Source organism: Cherax quadricarinatus, chromosome 80, assembly GCF_038502225.1.
Source record: "Cherax quadricarinatus isolate ZL_2023a chromosome 80, ASM3850222v1, whole genome shotgun sequence".
NCBI classification, from domain to species: domain Eukaryota; kingdom Metazoa; phylum Arthropoda; class Malacostraca; order Decapoda; family Parastacidae; genus Cherax; species Cherax quadricarinatus.
Genome location: NC_091371.1, coordinates 9,692,542 through 9,712,042, shown reverse-complemented (window position 1 = coordinate 9,712,042; position 19,501 = coordinate 9,692,542). Strand labels below are relative to the sequence as shown.

The 19,501-nt window shown below is 41.4% G+C and overlaps 1 protein-coding gene across 3 annotated transcripts in view; it reads right to left on the bottom strand.

Annotated features, from left to right (window-relative positions):
* LOC128702320 (AT-rich interactive domain-containing protein 3B-like) overlaps positions 1-17,482 on the bottom strand; it is a 221,708-nt gene extending 204,226 nt beyond the window's left edge. For all 3 annotated transcript variants that reach the window (XM_053796512.2, XM_053796513.2, XM_053796514.2), the window contains exon 1: positions 17,290-17,482. In XM_053796512.2, coding sequence (XP_053652487.1) covers positions 17,290-17,325 — 36 coding nt within the window. In that variant the 5' untranslated portion in view covers positions 17,326-17,482. The remainder of the gene's footprint in view (positions 1-17,289) is intronic.
* Positions 17,483-19,501: the final 2,019 nt, after the last annotated feature.

The window sequence follows — 19,501 nt, the reverse complement described above, 5'->3', positions numbered from 1 at the left end:
CAATGCCAGGACACAAGCCTATGAAAGACAGGCTGAAGCTAATGTTCTGTGCTAATGCTAGTGGGGATTTCAAAGTGAAGCCAATACTAGTGTACCATTCTGAAAATCCCAGAGTGTTCAGGAAAAACAATGTTATGAAGAGTAAATTGTGTGTGTTTTGGAAATCTAATAGTAAGGCATGGGTCACGAGGGAAATTTTCGTCGAGTGGTTCAATGAAGTGTTTGGCCCTAGTGTGAAGGAGTATCTCCTGGAAAAGAAATTGGATCTCAAGTGCCTGCTAGTAATGGACAATGCACCTGCTCATCCTCCAAACTTGGATGACCTAATTTTCGAGGAGTTTGGGTTCATCACAGTAAAGTTCTTGCCCCCGAATACCACTCCTCTCCTCCAACCCATGGACCAGCAGGTTATTGCAAACTTTAAAAAACTCTACACAAAAGCAATGTTTTACAGGTGCTTGACTGTGACCACAGACACTCACTTGACTCTAAGGGAATTTTGGAGAGAACACTTCAGCATCCTCCACTGCATAACCCTTATAGGTATGGCTTGGGAGGGAGTGACTACCAGGACTTTGAACTCTGCCTGGAGAAAATTGTGGCCAGATTGTGTCGACAAGAGGGATTTTGAAGAATTTGGGACTGACCCTAATGAGCCTATGTCTGTTGTAAAATCAATTGTGGCACTGGGGAGTTCCATGGGGTTGGATGTGAGTTTGGAGGATGTGGAAGAATTGGTGGAAGACCACAATGAAGAGCTCACCACTGAGGAGCTGCAAGAGCTTCAGCAGGAAGAGCAACACATCGCAGCTCAGAATCTTGCTGCAGAGGAGGAGGAAGAGAGATGGAAGAAGGTGCCTTCTTCAGAAATTAAAGAGATTTTTACTATGTGGGGTAAGATGGAAAGCTTTATGGAGAAACATCACCCTAACAAGGTTGTTGCAAGCGAGGTTGGCAACATGTACAGTGACAAAGTCTTGGGCCATTTTAGGGAAGTGTTAGAGACGCCAGAAACAGAGCTCTCTCCACAGTTATTTTGTGAGACAGGACTCCAGTGACTCTCAAGGTGGTCCTAGTGGCATTAAGAAACAGAGAAGAGAAGCAACCCCAGAAAAGCAAATGGTACCTGAGGTGTTGATGGAAGGGGATTCCCCTTCCAAACTATAAACAATCCACTCTCCTCCTCCAGTCTCCCATACACTAAGAAGAATCTCCAATAAAGGTAAGTGTTATGCTGTTAATGTTTCATTCATCATTTCCCATTGTATTGTTTATGTACTACATGTATATTTCATGTTAAAATTTTTTTTGTTTTAATACTTCTGGGTGTCAGGAACGGATTAATTGTATTTACATTATTTCTTATGGGGAAAATTGATTCGTAAATCGTAAATTTCGTTTGTAGTAACGGCTCCAGGAACGAATTAATTACGAACAACGAGGGACCACTGTATATATATATATATATATATATATATATATATATATATATATATATATATATATATATATATATATATATATATATATATATATATATATCGTGCCGAATAGGCAGAACTTGCGATCTTGGCTTAAATAGCAACGCTCATTTTGCCATATTGGACAAGTGAAAATTTGTGTATGCAATAATTTCGCCAAAATCATTCTGAACCTAACGAAAAAAATATATTTCACTGTGGAAATATAAACACATATGCAGTATAATGTGATCCTTTATTGACATCGTTTCACCCACACAGTGGGCTTTTTCAAGTCACACACAGATCTGGGAAGATCAAGTGAATCGTCAATTTTCCTGCGCAAGAGATCGATGGCTTGTGTAGTAGGTACTTTGGTGAATAGGGAAGTCACGTCAAGGCTGGAAAGTTTCTTGTTCCTGATGTTGATGTTGCGAATGCGATTGAGAAGATCACCCGAGTGTTTGAGATGTGCTGGACTGATAGTGCCCAAGAGTTTAGAGAGGTGTTTTGCGAGAATTCCTGAGAGCTGGTGGGGAGCACTGCCTATTCCCGAGGATATGGGCCTCAGTGGGATACCAGGCTTGTGAGTTTTTGGCAGGCCGTACATTCTGGCAGGTCTGGGGTTGCTTGGGATGGTGTGCAGAAGTTTCTTCCCTTTGTTCTGAGCCCCTCAGAATGCGGCGAGTCCTTTGAAGAAAAGTTTTAGTAAGGTTGTCCACTTGGTTAGTTGTGAGAGGTTTGTAGGTATCTGGGTCATTAAGTAGATTGAGCATTTTGTTCCTGTAATCGTCAGTGTTCATGATAACAACACCACCTCCTTTATCAGCGGTGGTGACCCTGATGGTCGTGTCTTCTGCTAAACCTTTGAGTGCATTGATGTAACGTCGAGGTATGACTGGGGAGCTGCGTGTTGAGATGGCTGCTGAGATGATGCCTTGAAGATAGCCTTTTTGGAAGTCGGAGTCATTGTGTCTGTAGTTTTTGGCGATGAAATTGAGGTCTTGTTTTGGTTTCGTAACTCCTGTTGCGAATTTGAGGCCTAAGCTGAGGGCTTCAGTTTCTGTGGTTGACAGTGGACGAGATGAAAGATTTTGAATAATTTCAGGTCTTCCTAAACTTTTCCAATTACTATTATCGCAGAGTGTTTGTAGTTTCCTAGTAAGTCTGATCTGTTGAACATTCGCTGTGGTAACTCTGCTGCGAATGATTTCGGCGGTGCGTCTGTTCATGTTGCCCCGGAGTGTTGTGCCTAGTGTTCTGGCTTGGAGAAAAGCTTCCTTTGTAGCATTGTTTAAGTCATCTGCACACTCTTCAAGGTAGGTCCGAGCTGTAGCGGAGAAAGGTGGTTTGATGTTGGTAATTTGAGGAGGAGTAGATCTTGGTAAGACCATTTCTTGGATGCAATCACGAAGAAAATTGTGTCTGTTGTGAAGTGAGTAAGCTTTTAGAAGAAGGTCCAGGTATTCTCTGTGTGAAGGATCCATTTCTACTGCAGTGTTTGACACGATGGAAATAAATGGTATCAAATACCGACACAGTGGAAATATAAACACATATGCAGTATAATGTGATCCTTTATTGACAACGTTTCACCCACACAGTGGGCTTTTTCAAGTCACACACAGATCTGTGTGTGACTTGAAAAAGCCCACTGTGTGGGTGAAACGTTGTCAATAAAGGATCACATTATACTGCATATGTGTTTATATTTCCACTGTGTCGGTATTTGATACCATTTATTTCCATATTTCACTGTGTTTGTTTAGTATTAAATTACTGTAAACAAATCTAAAATATATTTAGTTGGGTTAGGTTAAAATAAATTGTTCTTGTTATAATGAGGTTAGGTAAGTTTTCTAAGATTCTTTTGGAGCAAAATTAAAATTTTTTACATTAACGTTAATGAAAAAATATATCTTTAAACATACAAGAGAAAATTTTAGAACTTAATTTTAAATGAGTTCTTGCTAATTGACCAGTTTTACATATTCGGCACGACATATATATATATATATATATATATATATATATATATATATATATATATATATATATATATATATATATATATATATATATATAATAATAATTACAGCAAGTTTCTCTTCAAGGCAGTGTTGAAGAGAAACTTGATGACACCGTCACGTCATCTTTTGCAGACGAAATGTAAATTACGATAATTATTATTGCAGAAGATATTGTAAAACTTCAATAAATTTATGTGAAAATTTTCAGTGAGCTAGGAAAAAAATATTTACCGGTGAAAAGTTCCACCTCGGCTGGGAAGGTGGAACGATCGCACGTGCAAAGAAAATGATAGGATGGATAATGAGAACTTTCAAAACGAGAGATGCCAAGCCCATGATGATCCTTTTCAAATCACTTGTTCTCTCTAGGCTGGAATACTGCTGTACATTAACATCTCCATTCAAAGCAGGTGAAATCGCAGATCTAGAGAGTGTACAGAGATCCTTTACTGCACGTATAAGTTCTGTCAAGCACCTTAACTACTGGGAACGCTTGGAAGCACTTGACTTGTACTCGTTGGAACGCAGGAGGGAGAGATATATCATAATCTACACTTGGAAAATCTTGGAAGGAATGATCCCAAATCTGCACACAGAAATCACTCCCTACGAAAGTAAAAGACTGGGCAGGCGATGCAAAATGCCGCCAATAAAAAGTAGGGGCGCCATTGGTACACTAAGGGAAAACACCATAAGTGTCCGGGGCCCAAGACTGTTCAACAGCCTCCCATCAAGCATTAGGGGAATTGCCAATAAACCCCTGGCTGCCTTCAAGAGAGAGCTGGACAGATACCTAAAGTCAGTGCCGGATCAGCCGGGCTGTGGCTCGTACGTCGGACTGCGTGCGGCCAGCAGTAACAGCCTAGTTGATCAGGCCCTGATCCATCGGGAGGCCTGGTCATGGACCGGGCCGCGGGGGCGTTGATCCCCGGAATAACCTCCAGGTAGCCTCCTGCAGACGGTCAGATTTAGCGCAGTTTTGTAACTATGAGGATAATCCTTCAGTAGGTGCCCGATCAGCCAGGTTGTGATGGCTGTGTGAGTGTACAGGGTATTCCGGGGATCAACGCCCCCGCGGCCCGGTCCACCACTAGGCCTCCCGGTGGATCAGGGTCTGATCAACCAGGCTGTTACTGCTGGCCGCAAGCAGTCCAACGTACGAACCACAGCCCGGCTGATCCGGCACCGACTTTAAGTATCTGTCCAGCTCCCTCTGGAAGGCAGCCAGGGGCCTATTGGTAATTCCCCTTACATTCCCCGTACATCCTACTTTCACGCATCGCTTCTCACAGCGCTGTGTGACCCTTACGACTTCACACGTTAAATTCATTATCATAATAATAATCATTATCATAATAGCACCAATAACAATAATAATTCCAGTAATAATAATATTTAATAACTTATCGGGAAGATTTCCCTCCCATTTTCGATGGAAATACACACACTTCCTCTGCCGTCAGAATTTCCGATCACTTGTATCATACGACTGGGCATAAATAAGTTTATTCAGGTATACACATACAGTTACATAGATTATCATACATAGCAGCACATGTGTAGAGAACCTAGGATAAATAACTGGCTCCTCCTCCTTAATTCCCCACTACTACTACCACTACTACTACTACCACTACTACTACTACTACTACTACTACTACTACTACTACTACTACTACTACCACCACCACCACCACTACTACTACTACTACTACTACCACCACCACCACTACTACTACTACTACTACTACCACCACCACTACTACTACTACTACTACTACTACTACTACTACTACTACTACTACTACTACTACTACTACTACTACCACCACTATTACCACTACCACTACTACTACCACTATTACCACTACCACTACTACTACCATAATTTTTAAAGGGGTGGACCGGTAAGCCAGCGGAAGGCCTCGGTCAGATGACCAAAAGCTCCAAAGGCGGGTCATCATCTGACTAAGACCCGCGTCAGGAAACATTTGTCCTGTTTCCTGACGAACCTTACCTAACCTAACCTAACCACTACTACTACTACTACTACTACTACTATCACTACCACTATCACTACCACTACTACTACTATTACTACTACTACTACTACTACTACTACTACTACTACCACCACCACTACCTCTTCCTGCCTATATATAGCCGTCCTGCTCCACTTCTGGTTACTGTGACTTTGTAAATGGTCCAAGTCGGACCGAAACGTCGTCGTAAGCTCGTCTCTTCTATGTGCGGGTTATTTGTGTATGAACCTAGGATAACCCAAAGTGACTTATTTCCATTGAATTATATATTGGATTGTGATATGCGGGCTCGTATTGGTTTTATTTATATTGATTATTGTATATTATGACAGTAATAAAGTTACACTAGAAGCAAATTTATATTAATGGTAACAAATTTTATGTTAAAAGCACTGAATAATCGAAGGTTTTTAGTGTTTTTTTATATCATGCATCTTGACATGAAGATCTTACACCTCAAAGGAAGATCTTGCATCTCGTAGGAAGGTCTTGAACCTCACAGAAATATCTTACACCTCACAGAAAGATCTTACACCTCACAGAAAGATCTTACACCTCACAGAAAGATCTTACACCTCAGAGGAAGATCTTACACCTCACAGAAAGATCTTACACCTCACAGAAAGATCTTACACCTCAGAGGAAGATCTTACACCTCACAGAAAGATCTTACACCTCACAGAAAGATCTTACACCTCACAGAAAGGTCTTACACCTCACAGAAAGGCTTTACACTTCACAGCAAGGTTTTACACCTCACAGAAAGGTCTTACACCTCACAGGAAGACCTTACACCTCACAAAGACCTTTCACCTCACAGAAAGACCTTACACCTCACGGAAAGGTCTTACACCTCACAGAAAGGACGCAGGAGCGACAGCTAATCCTGGCAACACACGAGTACGTACATGGTTTCCAAAGAATTAACCCCGAGGTTGTATCGTTTGCTCCACTCTTGCCTTCCACTAGGTTTATGTAGTGTAATTTAATGATCAACGGTTAAATGTGCGTAAATGCGTGTTAATTAACGTTAAAGTAACGCAGCTTAACCAACAGTAGGTTTGATTTATTACGCTTTGATTTGTCAGGCCTCGGGGTGAATCCTTCAGAAGTAGACGACTCCAGTGGAGTCTACCTGGAGGGCATTCCGGGGATCAACGCCCCCGCGGCCCGGTCCACGACCAGGCCTCCCGGTGTATCAGGGCCTGATCAACGAGGCTGTTACTGCTGGCCGCACGCAATCCAACGTACGAACCACAGCCCGGCTGATCCGGCACCGTCTTTAAGTATCTGTCCAGCTCCCTCTTGAAGACAACCAGAGGTCTTCCCGTAATGCGCCTTATTACTGGTGGGAGGCTGTTGAACAGTCACTCTAACTTTGAACAGTCACTCTGACTTTTTTTTAATTATCCTAGGAAATCTACACACATGCTGCTGTGTATTCAAATTCAAGCTCATGTTTTTTATTTCTTAGCAAAGTTTACATTGTGTGGTTTACATATTACAAATATTAAGTAGTAAGAAAGCAACTAACATGCCTGAGTATTTCGTAACTGTATTTATGTGTACCTGTACCTGAATAAACCTAGACACGTTAAAAAACGAACGTTGCATTATGAGGACGGGTTGGGGAAGGAGGAGACGGCTGGAAGAAGAGTGAGGAGGGACAAAAGACTGCCATAAAAACGTCACCATTCACTGATCTTCTACACCCCATTCCCCTTCCCCCTTTCCCCCGCTTCCTCTTCCTTTTCTCTTAACTCCCTGTTCCTTAATAACCTTCCCTCCTCCCCCCCCACTTTTCCTTACCACAAAATTTTCTTCCCTCCCCCTTTCCCTCGCCACAACCCCCCCCATCCTTTTTTTTACTACCCCACGCCCCTCCCCCTTCACCGCAAATCCCCTTTCTCCATAAATTCCATTTCCCTGTGTTTAAGATAGGTCATCCCGAGGAACTGTAATTCCCAAGTAACAGTAGCTACGGCCCTGCTGGAACGATACCTTTGAAGCTCTCGTAACTAAAGAACCCATAGTGGAATGCTTAGACGTATTCCTCATCGTCTTACTGAAGTCTCTCAGAGCTCTGGCTGACAAATTTCATTACCTTATGTATGTAACCCATCCTGTGTGATGGAACATGACAGGTAAACGGCTTCTTCTTGTTCCCTTATGTACCTTCCACATAGAATTGGGTAGCAGCGCAGTGATGCTATAACCAGTTATATTTAATAAAAAATAATACGAAACGGTGACTGGGGTCTCCCGTTATGTCCTCTATAAACTGATTAGGCGAGACATGTGAGGAGACTTTTCACTCGGACGATCTTTTTCAAGTCAATAATTAGAAAGAAAAAGTAAACTAAAAATCTCATGAACTGACTATATATATATATATATATATATATATATATATATATATATATATATATATATATATATATATATATATATATATGTGTGTGTGTGTATATATATTTATATATATAATATAATTTTCTAATTTCATTGTCGTTAATGAGAGAAAATGTTATCTATGCTTGTGAATCCCAAATGTTTTTGACTTGTGGTACTTTTAACAGGACTGCAGTTTGAACACATCATTAAAGCTGTGATCAGTCAGTTCCCGGTCTGGAAATATTTCTGTGGTGGTCAAGCAGATAAAGTCACTGCTGTGTGACTACGCGGTCCTCAGGTAATATTCCACGGCTACCTTGAATTTTACTGTGACTTTCACACATTGAAATACTTTTGCTAGCAAGGTAACTTGCAGGGTTTCAAGGAATCCAGTTAGCTGGACTTGAATCCTGGAGGTGGAAAATACAGTGCCTGCACTCTGAAGGAGGGATGCGGATGCTGCAGTTCGGAGCATCAACTGAACTGTTATGGCAACACACTTTTGGCAAGACAGTGATTAAATGAGTGACGGTGAGAGTGTTTTTTTCTTTCCCAGTACGACTCTGTGTTTAGTGAACCACTAATCGGTCTGAGGATCGACGACCCAAATGATTTCTTCATGAATGAGCCTCAAAACTCCATAAATGTATGCCAGATTTCCGACATTACCCTAACTCCGATAGATTTCGAAAAAGCCATTGACAACATGCCTATGCACTCAGCCCCGGGCCCAGACTCGTGGAACTCTGTTTTCATTAAGAACTGCAAGAAACCCCTCTCGCGTGCCCTAAGTACACTATGGAGGAGGAGCTTGGACATGGGTGAAATTCCACAGTCACTTAAAACAACGGATATAGCCCCACTCCATAAAGGTGGCAGCAAAGCATTAGCTAAGAACTATAGACCAATAGCTCTGACATCCCACATCATAAAAATCTTTGAAAGAGTGCTAAGAAGCAGGATTGCAAATCACCTGGATTCCCAAAATCTGCACAATCCAGGGCAACATGGGTTCAGGGCAGGTCGCTCCTGCCTCTCACAACTACTGGATCACTATGACATGGCCTTGGATGCATTGGAAGAAAATCAGAATGCAGATGTAATATACACAGACTTTGCAAAAGCATTTGACAAATGCGATCATGGCGTAATAGCCCATAAAATACGTGCTAAAGGAATAACTGGGAAAGTGGGGAGATGGATCTTCAACTTCCTAACAAATCGAACACAAAGAGTAGTGGTCAACAGAGTTAAATCGGAGGCTGCCATAGTGAAGAGCTCTGTTCCACAAGGCACAGTACTCGCCCCCATCTTATTCCTTATCCTCATATCAGACATAAACAGAGATATACACCACAGCACCGTATCATCCTTTGCGGATGATACTAGGATCTGCATGAGGCTGTCATCTGCTGAGGACGCGGTTAACCTCCAAGAAGATATAAACAAAGTTTTCCAGTGGGCAACGGTAAACAATATGATGTTCAATGAGGACAAATTCCAACTACTCCGTTATGGAAAACTGGAGGAGATAATAACTAGAACAGAGTATACTACTGACTCCGGCCATACAATAGAGCGGAAAAATAATGTAAGGGACCTGGGAGTAGTAATGTCTGAGGATCTCACTTTCAAGGATCACAACAGTGCCACGATCGCAGGTGCAAAGAAAATGATAGGATGGATAATGAGAACTTTCAAAACGAGAGATGCCAAGCCCATGATGATCCTTTTCAAATCACTTGTTCTCTCTAGGCTGGAATACTGCTGTACATTAACATCTCCATACAAAGCAGGTGAAATCGCAGATCTAGAGAGTGTACAGAGATCCTTTACTGCACGTATAAGTTCTGTCAAGCACCTTAACTACTGGGAACGCTTGGAAGCACTTGACTTGTACTCGTTGGAATGCAGGAGGGAGAGATATATCATAATCTACACTTGGAAAATCTTGGAAGGAATGGTCCCAAATCTGCACACAGAAATCACTCCCTACGAAAGTAAAAGACTGGGCAGGCGATGCAAAATGCCGCCAATAAAAAGTAGGGGCGCCATTGGTACACTAAGAGAAAACACCATAAGTGTCCGGGGCCCAAAACTGTTCAACAGCCTCCCATCAAGCATTAGGGGAATTGCCAATAAACCCCTGGCTGCCTTCAAGAGAGAGCTGGACAGATAGCTAAAGTCGGTGCCGGATCAGCCGGGCTGTGGCTCGTACGTCGGACTGCGTGCGGCCAGCAGTAACAGCCTAGTTGATCAGGCCCTGATCCATCGGGAGGCCTGGTCGTGGACCGGGCCGCGGGGGCGTTGATCCCCGGAATAACCTCCAGGTAACCTCCAGGTAACCCTACCTCAGTAGCGATTGCTTGCATATATATATATATATATATATATATATATATATATATATATATATATATATATATATATATATATATATATATATATATAATATAGGGAGGTACCACCTCTAGAACTGTCCTGGGGACCCTCATCCTCAGAGAAAAGAATAAACTTGCTTCAGGAAAAAATCAAGGTTCTTTCTCCCTGAAGCTGTTTGAGAATTTTCTCCTACCACCCCCTATATTTAATATATATTTTATTTAAAGACAAAATACATTGACAAAACATTCACAAAAATACAATAGAAAGTAGAACCTAGATAACAACTCAGAGCTACATCTCGAATATTTCGTCCAGCTCCCCGGCGGTGGGCCGCGTGCCTAGAATGCTGCAGGCATTTCCTTTCTGGATCGCAGCACTGAGTCTCTGAAAGAGGAAGCTGGTCGCCCTGTGGTCCTTGGTTTCTATGATGAACTTTTCACCCAGCTCTTTGGGGAACTTTAGAGCACACTTGCCCCATGCTCCAAGGGTCTCCGACCCTATATATATATATATATATATATATATATATATATATATATATATATATATATATATATATATATATATATATATATATATATATTATTGTGCCCACGAACGAGTGGTATTGATCAATAACAACACTGCGACTAACCAAGGACTCGAACCCATGCTGCTGCTTTGGCCTGCCTCATGATGGGCGAAAACTCGTGACGCCTTAATGTATGGTCCAGTGGATTAAGGCGTCATGAGTTTTCTCCCATCATGAGGCAGGCCAAAGCAGCATGGGTTCGAGTCCTTGCCTACCCAGAGTTGTTATTGATCAATACTACTCGTTCGTGGGCACAATAATATATATATATATATATATATATATATATATATATATATATATATATATATATATATATAATATAATATCGTGCCGAATAGGTAAACATTGTGATTTTGGCTCAAATAGCAACGCTCTTCTTGCCGAATAAGGCAAGCGAAATTTTTTTATGCAATAATTTTGCAAGAAATCTGTCTGAACCTAACGAAAAAAATATATCTGAGTGTGTTTGTTTTTTATTAAATTATTGTAAATTTGTCCAAAATGCATTTAATTGGCTTAGGCTAAAATAAATTGCGTTTGTTATAATAAGGTTAGGTAAGTTTTCCAAGGTTCTTTTGATACAGAATTATTAATTTTTACATTAACATAAATACAAAAAGATATCTTTAGAAAGGACTTAATTTTAAATGAGTTCTTGGTAATTGACCAATTTTTACCTATCTGGCACGATATATATATATATATATATATATATATATATATATATATATATATATATATATATATATAAAGGTTTTTTAGAATTTGGTGGGGGTGATTAGAATGAAGGGTGACGAACATAATTTACTAAGATATTACCATGGCAAGGAGTGTTAGATGTACTGGAAATAATTATGTAGTTTACAGGTCTAGTAAAGCATGGGAAGCCGCGAGTATATTCATTTTCCATCTGGTGTCGGCCGATGGACTTAATCCTTCCGACTCGACCATTATTTTTCAAGAAGTTCAAAATAAATCATCAGATTACATTTCTGAAGTTGAGCGATGTCAGAGACTATGACCAAAGGATGTATTTTAAGGTAGGTGGAGGGTTACGACGCTGAAGAGTAGTGTGTGATGCGAGGGAGCACAACACAAATAACCCACACAGAGAGAGTAGCTTACGACGACATTTCGGTCCGACTTTGACCACTTACAAAGCCACACTAACCGAACTGTGATGTCGGCACACTTCAGGCGAGTCAGTGATTAAATGAGTGACGGTGAAAGTGCTTCTTCTCTTTCGGGAATAAGACCGCCAGGATGAACTCTATGGTGATAGCACACCCATCCCCGGCACCCGCCTGGCTGACGGCCAACCCTTACATATTCCCACCTACTGCCACACCACTCTAACGTGCAATGTATAGTACTCCACGTGATTTCCCAAACCTTCTGCCCACATCCCACAAAATATTAACTCGTGAAGAGGTTCCGGAAAGTTGCTGTGTATAATCCTTGACAGTTGTCTGATGCTAATGAATAGTACACTAAAAGGCCACAGTGTTTATTAGAGGTATCACTCTGTAGGGTAACCTGTTCGAAACTGCCTTTCCACTGTCTTAGAACTGCAGTGTTACTGGGTAACATCATAAGATAGCACTGGGTCTAAGATCACAGTGTAGCACTGGGTCTAAGATCACAGTGCAGCACTGGGTCTAAGATCACAGTGTAGCACTGGGTCTAAGATCGCAGTGTAGCACTGGGTCTAAGATCGTAGTGTAGCACTGGGTCTAAGATCACAGTGTAGCACTGGGTCTAAGATCGCAGTGTAGCACTGGGTCTAAGATCGCAGTGTAGCACTGGGTCTAAGATCACAGTGTAGCACTGGGTCGAAGATTAGGTAGCACTGGGTCTAAGATGCAGCGTGCTGCATAATGTCTTCGTGTTACCGTTATGTCTTCAGACGTGTGTGTGTGTGCGCGCGCGCGCGCATTACTGCAGCAAATATTTATAGTGTGCAGTTAGGATGTTATGTTATGGCTAAGTCTGGGACTAGCCCACGTGGTACTGATAACTTGTATGTCACTATGTGAGATTCTTTGTATATGCCACTAATACAGTAAAATCCTCTATCAGGACTAAAAGGTGGATCAGGAGCGCTGATCTATGTTTTAAGTCCTGATAGTGGACTTACACTCCCATGAGAGCCGAAGAAGGGGAGGAGAATATGGCAGGAGTGTAGAAAAGAACACAGGAATAAAACAGGTATTTAAATAAGGTGCTGAAAATATCTTTACCAATAGAGAACTCTAAAGAATATATCAGATTTGGACAAATTTAAATTTAGAAAGTAGTATATAGGAAAGCTCTGGTATGGGAATAGTTGTATATGAGTAGACCAAACTTCCAAGTAGTGTAGTGAAATGACATGACTGCAGAGTGGAAATTTATTGAGACGTTTCACGTATGGAGCAGGTTTCTTATCTCCATCTTCCAAGCAGTGTTATTACAGCAAATATAGTACATTGAGTTGCTTTGAAAATACTTTAGATACATAATTTTTGAGTGAGTGGATCCTGTCTCCCATATATCAACTGTTATTTTCCCTTTACACGTAACTCAAACACTCAAACACTGGAAGTTAATGTTGGTGTATATAGAGAGATATACAGTATATCTCTGTGTACTTTGTTGGTATCGGCACTGAGTCCTAGCCTATGTGTGTGTGTGTGTGTGTGTGTGTGTGTGTGTGTGTGTCTGTGTAAACGGTTGGTAAATCATTGTTTCACTCAATTATAAATATCTTAAAATGATGCAGATTTTTTCTTGAATAAAGCTTAACAAGTATTTGTGACTCAGCACTTCAGTACACGAAATATAGCACTGAATTCCATGTATTGTAATTCAGAGTGAATTATGGCACTCTGAGAAGGTAAATTACGTCTTGCGGAGAATTCGTTGGCGCCGACAAGTGTGACTTATACATGGAACTTAGCGGACACTAGTAGAAATAGGTTAGATGTTAGTTTTTGGCATCGTGCAAGAATAATGTCTGCCACTCTAGAGTAAGCTAGAATAGCATTGGGTTTGTAGGTGTAAGTACGAACTGGGGCATAAAATAATTTTTTTTGTTCGGATTTTTTAACCCGGAGGGTTAGCCACCCAGTATAGCCCAAGAAATTCGGTGCGTTATCGATGACTGTCTTATTTCCATTGGGGTCCTTCAATCTTGTCCCCCGGGATGCGACCCACACCAGTAGGCTAACACCCAGATGCCTACTTACTGCTAGGTGAACGGGGACAGCAGGTGTAAGGAAACACTCCCAATGTTTCTCCACTGCCGGGAATCGAGTCACGGACACTCAGTGTATGAGACGAGTGTTACCTATCAGGGTGCTCTGGTGGCCTGGTGGTTCGAGGGTCTGGGTTCGATTCCCAGCCAGAGTAGAAACATTGGACGTGTTTCTTTCCACCTGTTGTCTATGTTCCCCATCAGTAAAATGGGTACCTGGGTGTTAGTCGACTGGTGTGGGTCGCATCCTGGGACACTGACCTAATTTGCCCGAAATGCAGAGCATAACAAGGGAGTTTCTATATAGTAGTATGTCATTGTTGTCAGCTAGGACTATATACCTTGTACATGTACTTGTAGTAAATAAAGATATTATTATTATTATTATTATTATCAGGCCACGGGGAATAGTCACTTCTAGCCAAGGGTATACAAAATTGGTTTCATTACCCACAACATGACACAGCACTGCCCGACAATAAGAGTTATTTCATTCATGATTAACATTCAGATTTAAGGTAGATTTATTCTTAGTTCTATCATTGGAATTTTATTAAAAATTAACAGTATGACTTGTTGTGTAGTAAGCGCGTTCAGAGCGGCGACCTTCACAGTGTTCCTGTGGCTCCTCCAGAGTCGTCTACTACTGAAATTTCATGTGAAGGTTAATGGTATAAAATGCAGACACAGTGGATTGAGAGACAAATGTAGTATAATGCAGTCCTCTACTGGCAACGTTTCGCCCAGACAGTGGGCTTTATCAAGCAACAAACAGATCAGTTTGTGACATGATAAAGTCCAGTGTGGGCGAAACGTTGTCAATAAAGTCTCGCATTATACTGTATTTGTGTTTTTATCTAAGCCCTGGCAAGGATATTTGTTGTACACTGATGTATATAATTCTAACTTACAATTACTTTAAATGTATATACCTAAAATAAGGTTGAGTTCACGTCTGATTAATCGTTTTAACAGTTTCTGACATTTTAAGTGTACTGTTGAAAATACGTTTCCCTATTTCTTCCTTAGTTCCCACGACACTAAACGACCCCAGCCCAGACCCGTCGCGGGTTTTAAGGCTCTGCCTAACTTGATCTCAAATTAGTAAATAAATTTATTCAGGTATACACAAAACAGTTACATAGATTATCATACATAGCAGCATATGTGTAGAGAACCGAGGATAATCCAAAAAAGTCAGAGTGACTTATTTCCATTGCCGTCGAAGGATTGATAGACATCCGAAGAAGATCTAATATAACTATCTAATCATTATATATATATATATATATATATATATATATATATATATATATATATATATATATATAAAAGGAATTCGCGAGAGCATGCGAAATATACACAAACACTGATCTCTGGCTGAAGGAGACTCGAACCTACGAACCTTAGGACAAGGTACGCAGTGCTTTACCAATCTACCCACACTGGACCAATACCTTGGCGTGTAGCATGAGCTACACGTTTGATCCAAGGCAGCCAGCTTTCAGGGAGAAGGCTTACAGCTTTTCATCTCATCCCCTGCATGCATCAGCCTTACTAGAGATTTGAACAATGCAAGGAATTCGCGAGAGCATGCGAAATATACACAAACACTGATCTCTGGCTGAAGGAGACTCGAACCTACGAACCTTAGGACAAGGTACGCAGTGCTTTACCAATCTACCCACACTAAGGTTCGTAGGTTCGAGTCTCCTTCAGCCAGAGATCAGTGTTTGTATATATATATATATATAAAATCAGTGGTTCCAGGGAGCATCGTTCCCGCGGGCTGATATCAGACCTGGCCTCTTAAACTAGAAAGAAATATTTGATTAGACTATCGTACAGACTGACTTGCTAAAACGTTATGGTACTCGCACTCCGGGTAAGACCATTGACATTTCTTCCTACACAAACTGATAAGTGAAAATCAGATTTTCTTACTTCACGTGGGTGGTGTCTTGCGGAAGTTCGAGCAGCTCTTTACATTATGCTTGTTTTAACAATACTGTATTATCTTAAGCTGCGGTAATGATAACTTGTTTCACTGAGGCCATCCCAGAATTTGCTATATTGTGTCCATGTGCCATAAAGACAACTGGAAACATTGGCAGTCATACAAAGTTCAGGTTCATACATCTACGTACCAGCATGTGCCTCTAAACATCCCACCTACACAAATATCTACATGCTTCAAGACCTTGGAGAAATGAGGCAGAGGAGACATGATCACGACATGCAGTATATCCAGGTATTGACAGTAAATATTGAGAAATTGTTCGACATGAGAGGAACGGGGACACGGTAGCTAAGGTGGAAGCCAAAATCAAAGATGAGCCCAGGGATGTTAGGCGGTGCATCTTCGATCTTAGAGTTGCAAAACGTGGAAATAACTGCCAGATGCGACGGATATACATTGTATGCACAGTTTGAAAAGCATACATAACTTGGAACAAAGGGGCTAGAATCCACGCTGGTTGATTTAGGTTAAAAGACGGAGCCAGAGCTAAGACTTGACCTCCCTTACAACTCGTGTGATACTTTGTGAGCAAATTATACTTGTATATATATACCCCCCCACACACGCATCATCTCCACACCAACATGGACACACCCACCCACACTCGCTTCTAGACTGGTTCAGAAACAGGCGGTTCATCTGGGAGAGGCTTAATGAACTGAATCTAATAACCGTAGAAGAAAGAAAACAGGAGAGACATGGTAATTATGTACAAGATATCCCAGGATTCAACAGAATAGAGATAGACTGAAATGAAAGGCACACGGAAGAGACGGAATACATGGAAGCTAAATTAACATACGATTGAAAGGAATATTAGGTAATATTCTTAAGTCTTACGGTAATAAGCAGGTGTTATGAGGTGGAGGCAAACTACATATGCGGTTTAAAGTGTAGGTACGATAGGACCGAGGAGAATAGGAATCAGTAAATACCGGCCAGTTTAGAAATTAAATTTCTGGCCTAGGAGGCAAGTGTCAGTCTCCGCCACCGTAATTCTGAGTACACCCTTCGTTATACAACTCTCCGAGTGTACCCACCCCCTACGCACCCACGTGGGCACTATGGGTATCATGGACCATAACAAACACGGGTGCGCTGTCAGCCTGGCCGCAGCGCAGTGTCGCTGATTTCGAGACCAGCACTCACCATGCGACTGTCCTCTTCCATCTCCGGGTGCTCCATCTGGTACACGGAAATGGGTTCTCTGTTTTTGACCCGAATCTTGACGGAATTTTGGCTACCAGTATGAAAGTTGTATATATATACAAGTCTTTACACTCGCACTGTATCACACGGACCGCGGAACACAACTGAGTGACTTCTGAGGTGGAGTCGTGTCCTCAAGCTGCTGCCAGACGTCACCACAGCAAGTAACAGTGCGCGGATTACCTTGTACGTGTATAGATTGTCTCGATCCAGTTGTCGTGTACAGGTGAAACACTTTCTCTAGGTTTGGTAAAGAGAGGATAATTCGATAACATAAGTAAGCATGCTCCAGGTAGGTGGGGATTTACTCTTGAGTGGGTTGGTAGCCGATGGTAGTTGGCGTGTGGGCCAGTATTGGTGGGGCGGGCGGGGTTATCACAGTGGGCGGGGGTTGATGCTGCCTGATCAACCAATGATAGCAGTATGATTGCCCCGCCCGCTACCACCAGCGTCACCTCACACGCCAGTAATGGCCAATTCTTCACCAGGGGCGGAGTTTGATATCAATTTGATCGACCATCATGGAGGTCTCTTAGTATCCTGACAAAACACTGGATTACAGATAGTTTTGAACATATTATAAATAATTATATCGGAGCCTTTGGATTAATAATATATATTTTTGAGTTAGATTTTGCTTTTCGAGAAGACGCCTTTTAATGTAATTCAAGATTTGGAGCACCCTTCTGAGTTAACCATGGTGTGTTTATACATTTTACCTCGAGCATCCCTTCGAGGGGTGTGATCTTGAGGCAGGTGAAGGACTCTTGACAAACACACTAAGGAATCAGTGACATAAAATCAGTCTTGCGTGTGTTATTCAACACAACAGACATGTGTGTACCTTAGCAAGGATGCGTGTACATTAGATTTAACACATGCGTGTACGTTAGATCTAACGCATGCGTGTACGTTAGATCTAACACATGCGTGTACGTTAGATCTAACACATGCGTGTACGTAAGATCTACTACAACAAATATGTGTGCACGTTAATAAGCAAGCTCGGGTGGTCCTTGGGGTTTGAAGTAGTGTTGGAGTGTGAGAACAGTAATGACTGTGACTGGATCCAGTGAAACCTGTTAACTGGACCTGAGTCTTGGAAGTGGGAAATACGATGCCTGCACTCTGATAAACGAGCGGGAATGTTGCGGGTCGGTAGGTCATCATCGGGTCCTGATGTTGCCCATTTTTGGAAGGGTATTCCATAAAGGAAATACTGGTGTTGTGTTAAAACAAAACAACTCTCTCTCTCTCTCTCTCTCTCTCTCTATATATATATATATATATATATATATCTATATATATATATATATATATATATATATATATATATATATATATATATATATATATATATATATATAGTAAGATTCAGAGTATTTTCTGCCGCTGATCATCTGACACTTTATCTTGCTAGTAAAGGTATTTAACGCTACTAACGACCTGGTAAGTATTTATCATTTACTCTTTACACATTCTTGTACTCATATAGGGTCAAACCACTCTTATTACCCAGCTATAGTTCATAGGTATACAAAGAGGACAAATGTTAAAGTTTGAACAGTCTGAATACCTTTGAAAACTGTGGAAGAGGACCTTGATGCTGGGGAAGGGTTCTTGATCCAAAGAATTCGATCGAATGTGACCACCTTCTATTCCCCAGACATTTGTATGTGGCTCTTATGTGTTTAGCGCCCCCTCCCCTCTCATGAATGTAATGCGGTAGAGGAGAGGAGGGAAGCCAGGATAAGAATGTAGTGTCTGTCCCGAGATTAGTGGAGGGAAGGGAAGAGCCTCCTCCACTCCGTGCTTCGGGTTTAGCGCTTCACATAGGCCTACTGTGTAAGGGGAGTCATTAGAAATTTGTGGTAATTTCTTACTAAATCCTCTTAATTAGGTTTGGAGAAAATTTTAAAGATTGCTTACCTTCAGGGGGAGTGCTTTGATGTTAGTGAAAGGCTCTTGATCCTTGGAATTAGAGATATCTTCCCCATCCTTTGATTAAGTCTGGTTAGACTACCTCACATTTTTCCAGGCGTATGATCCCTACGGGCTAACACATTCTCATTAATATACTGTTTCACACCATCTGTACTGTAAAAGTACAACACCTGACGATTTTCAGTATGCAGTTTTTGTGTACTTATAC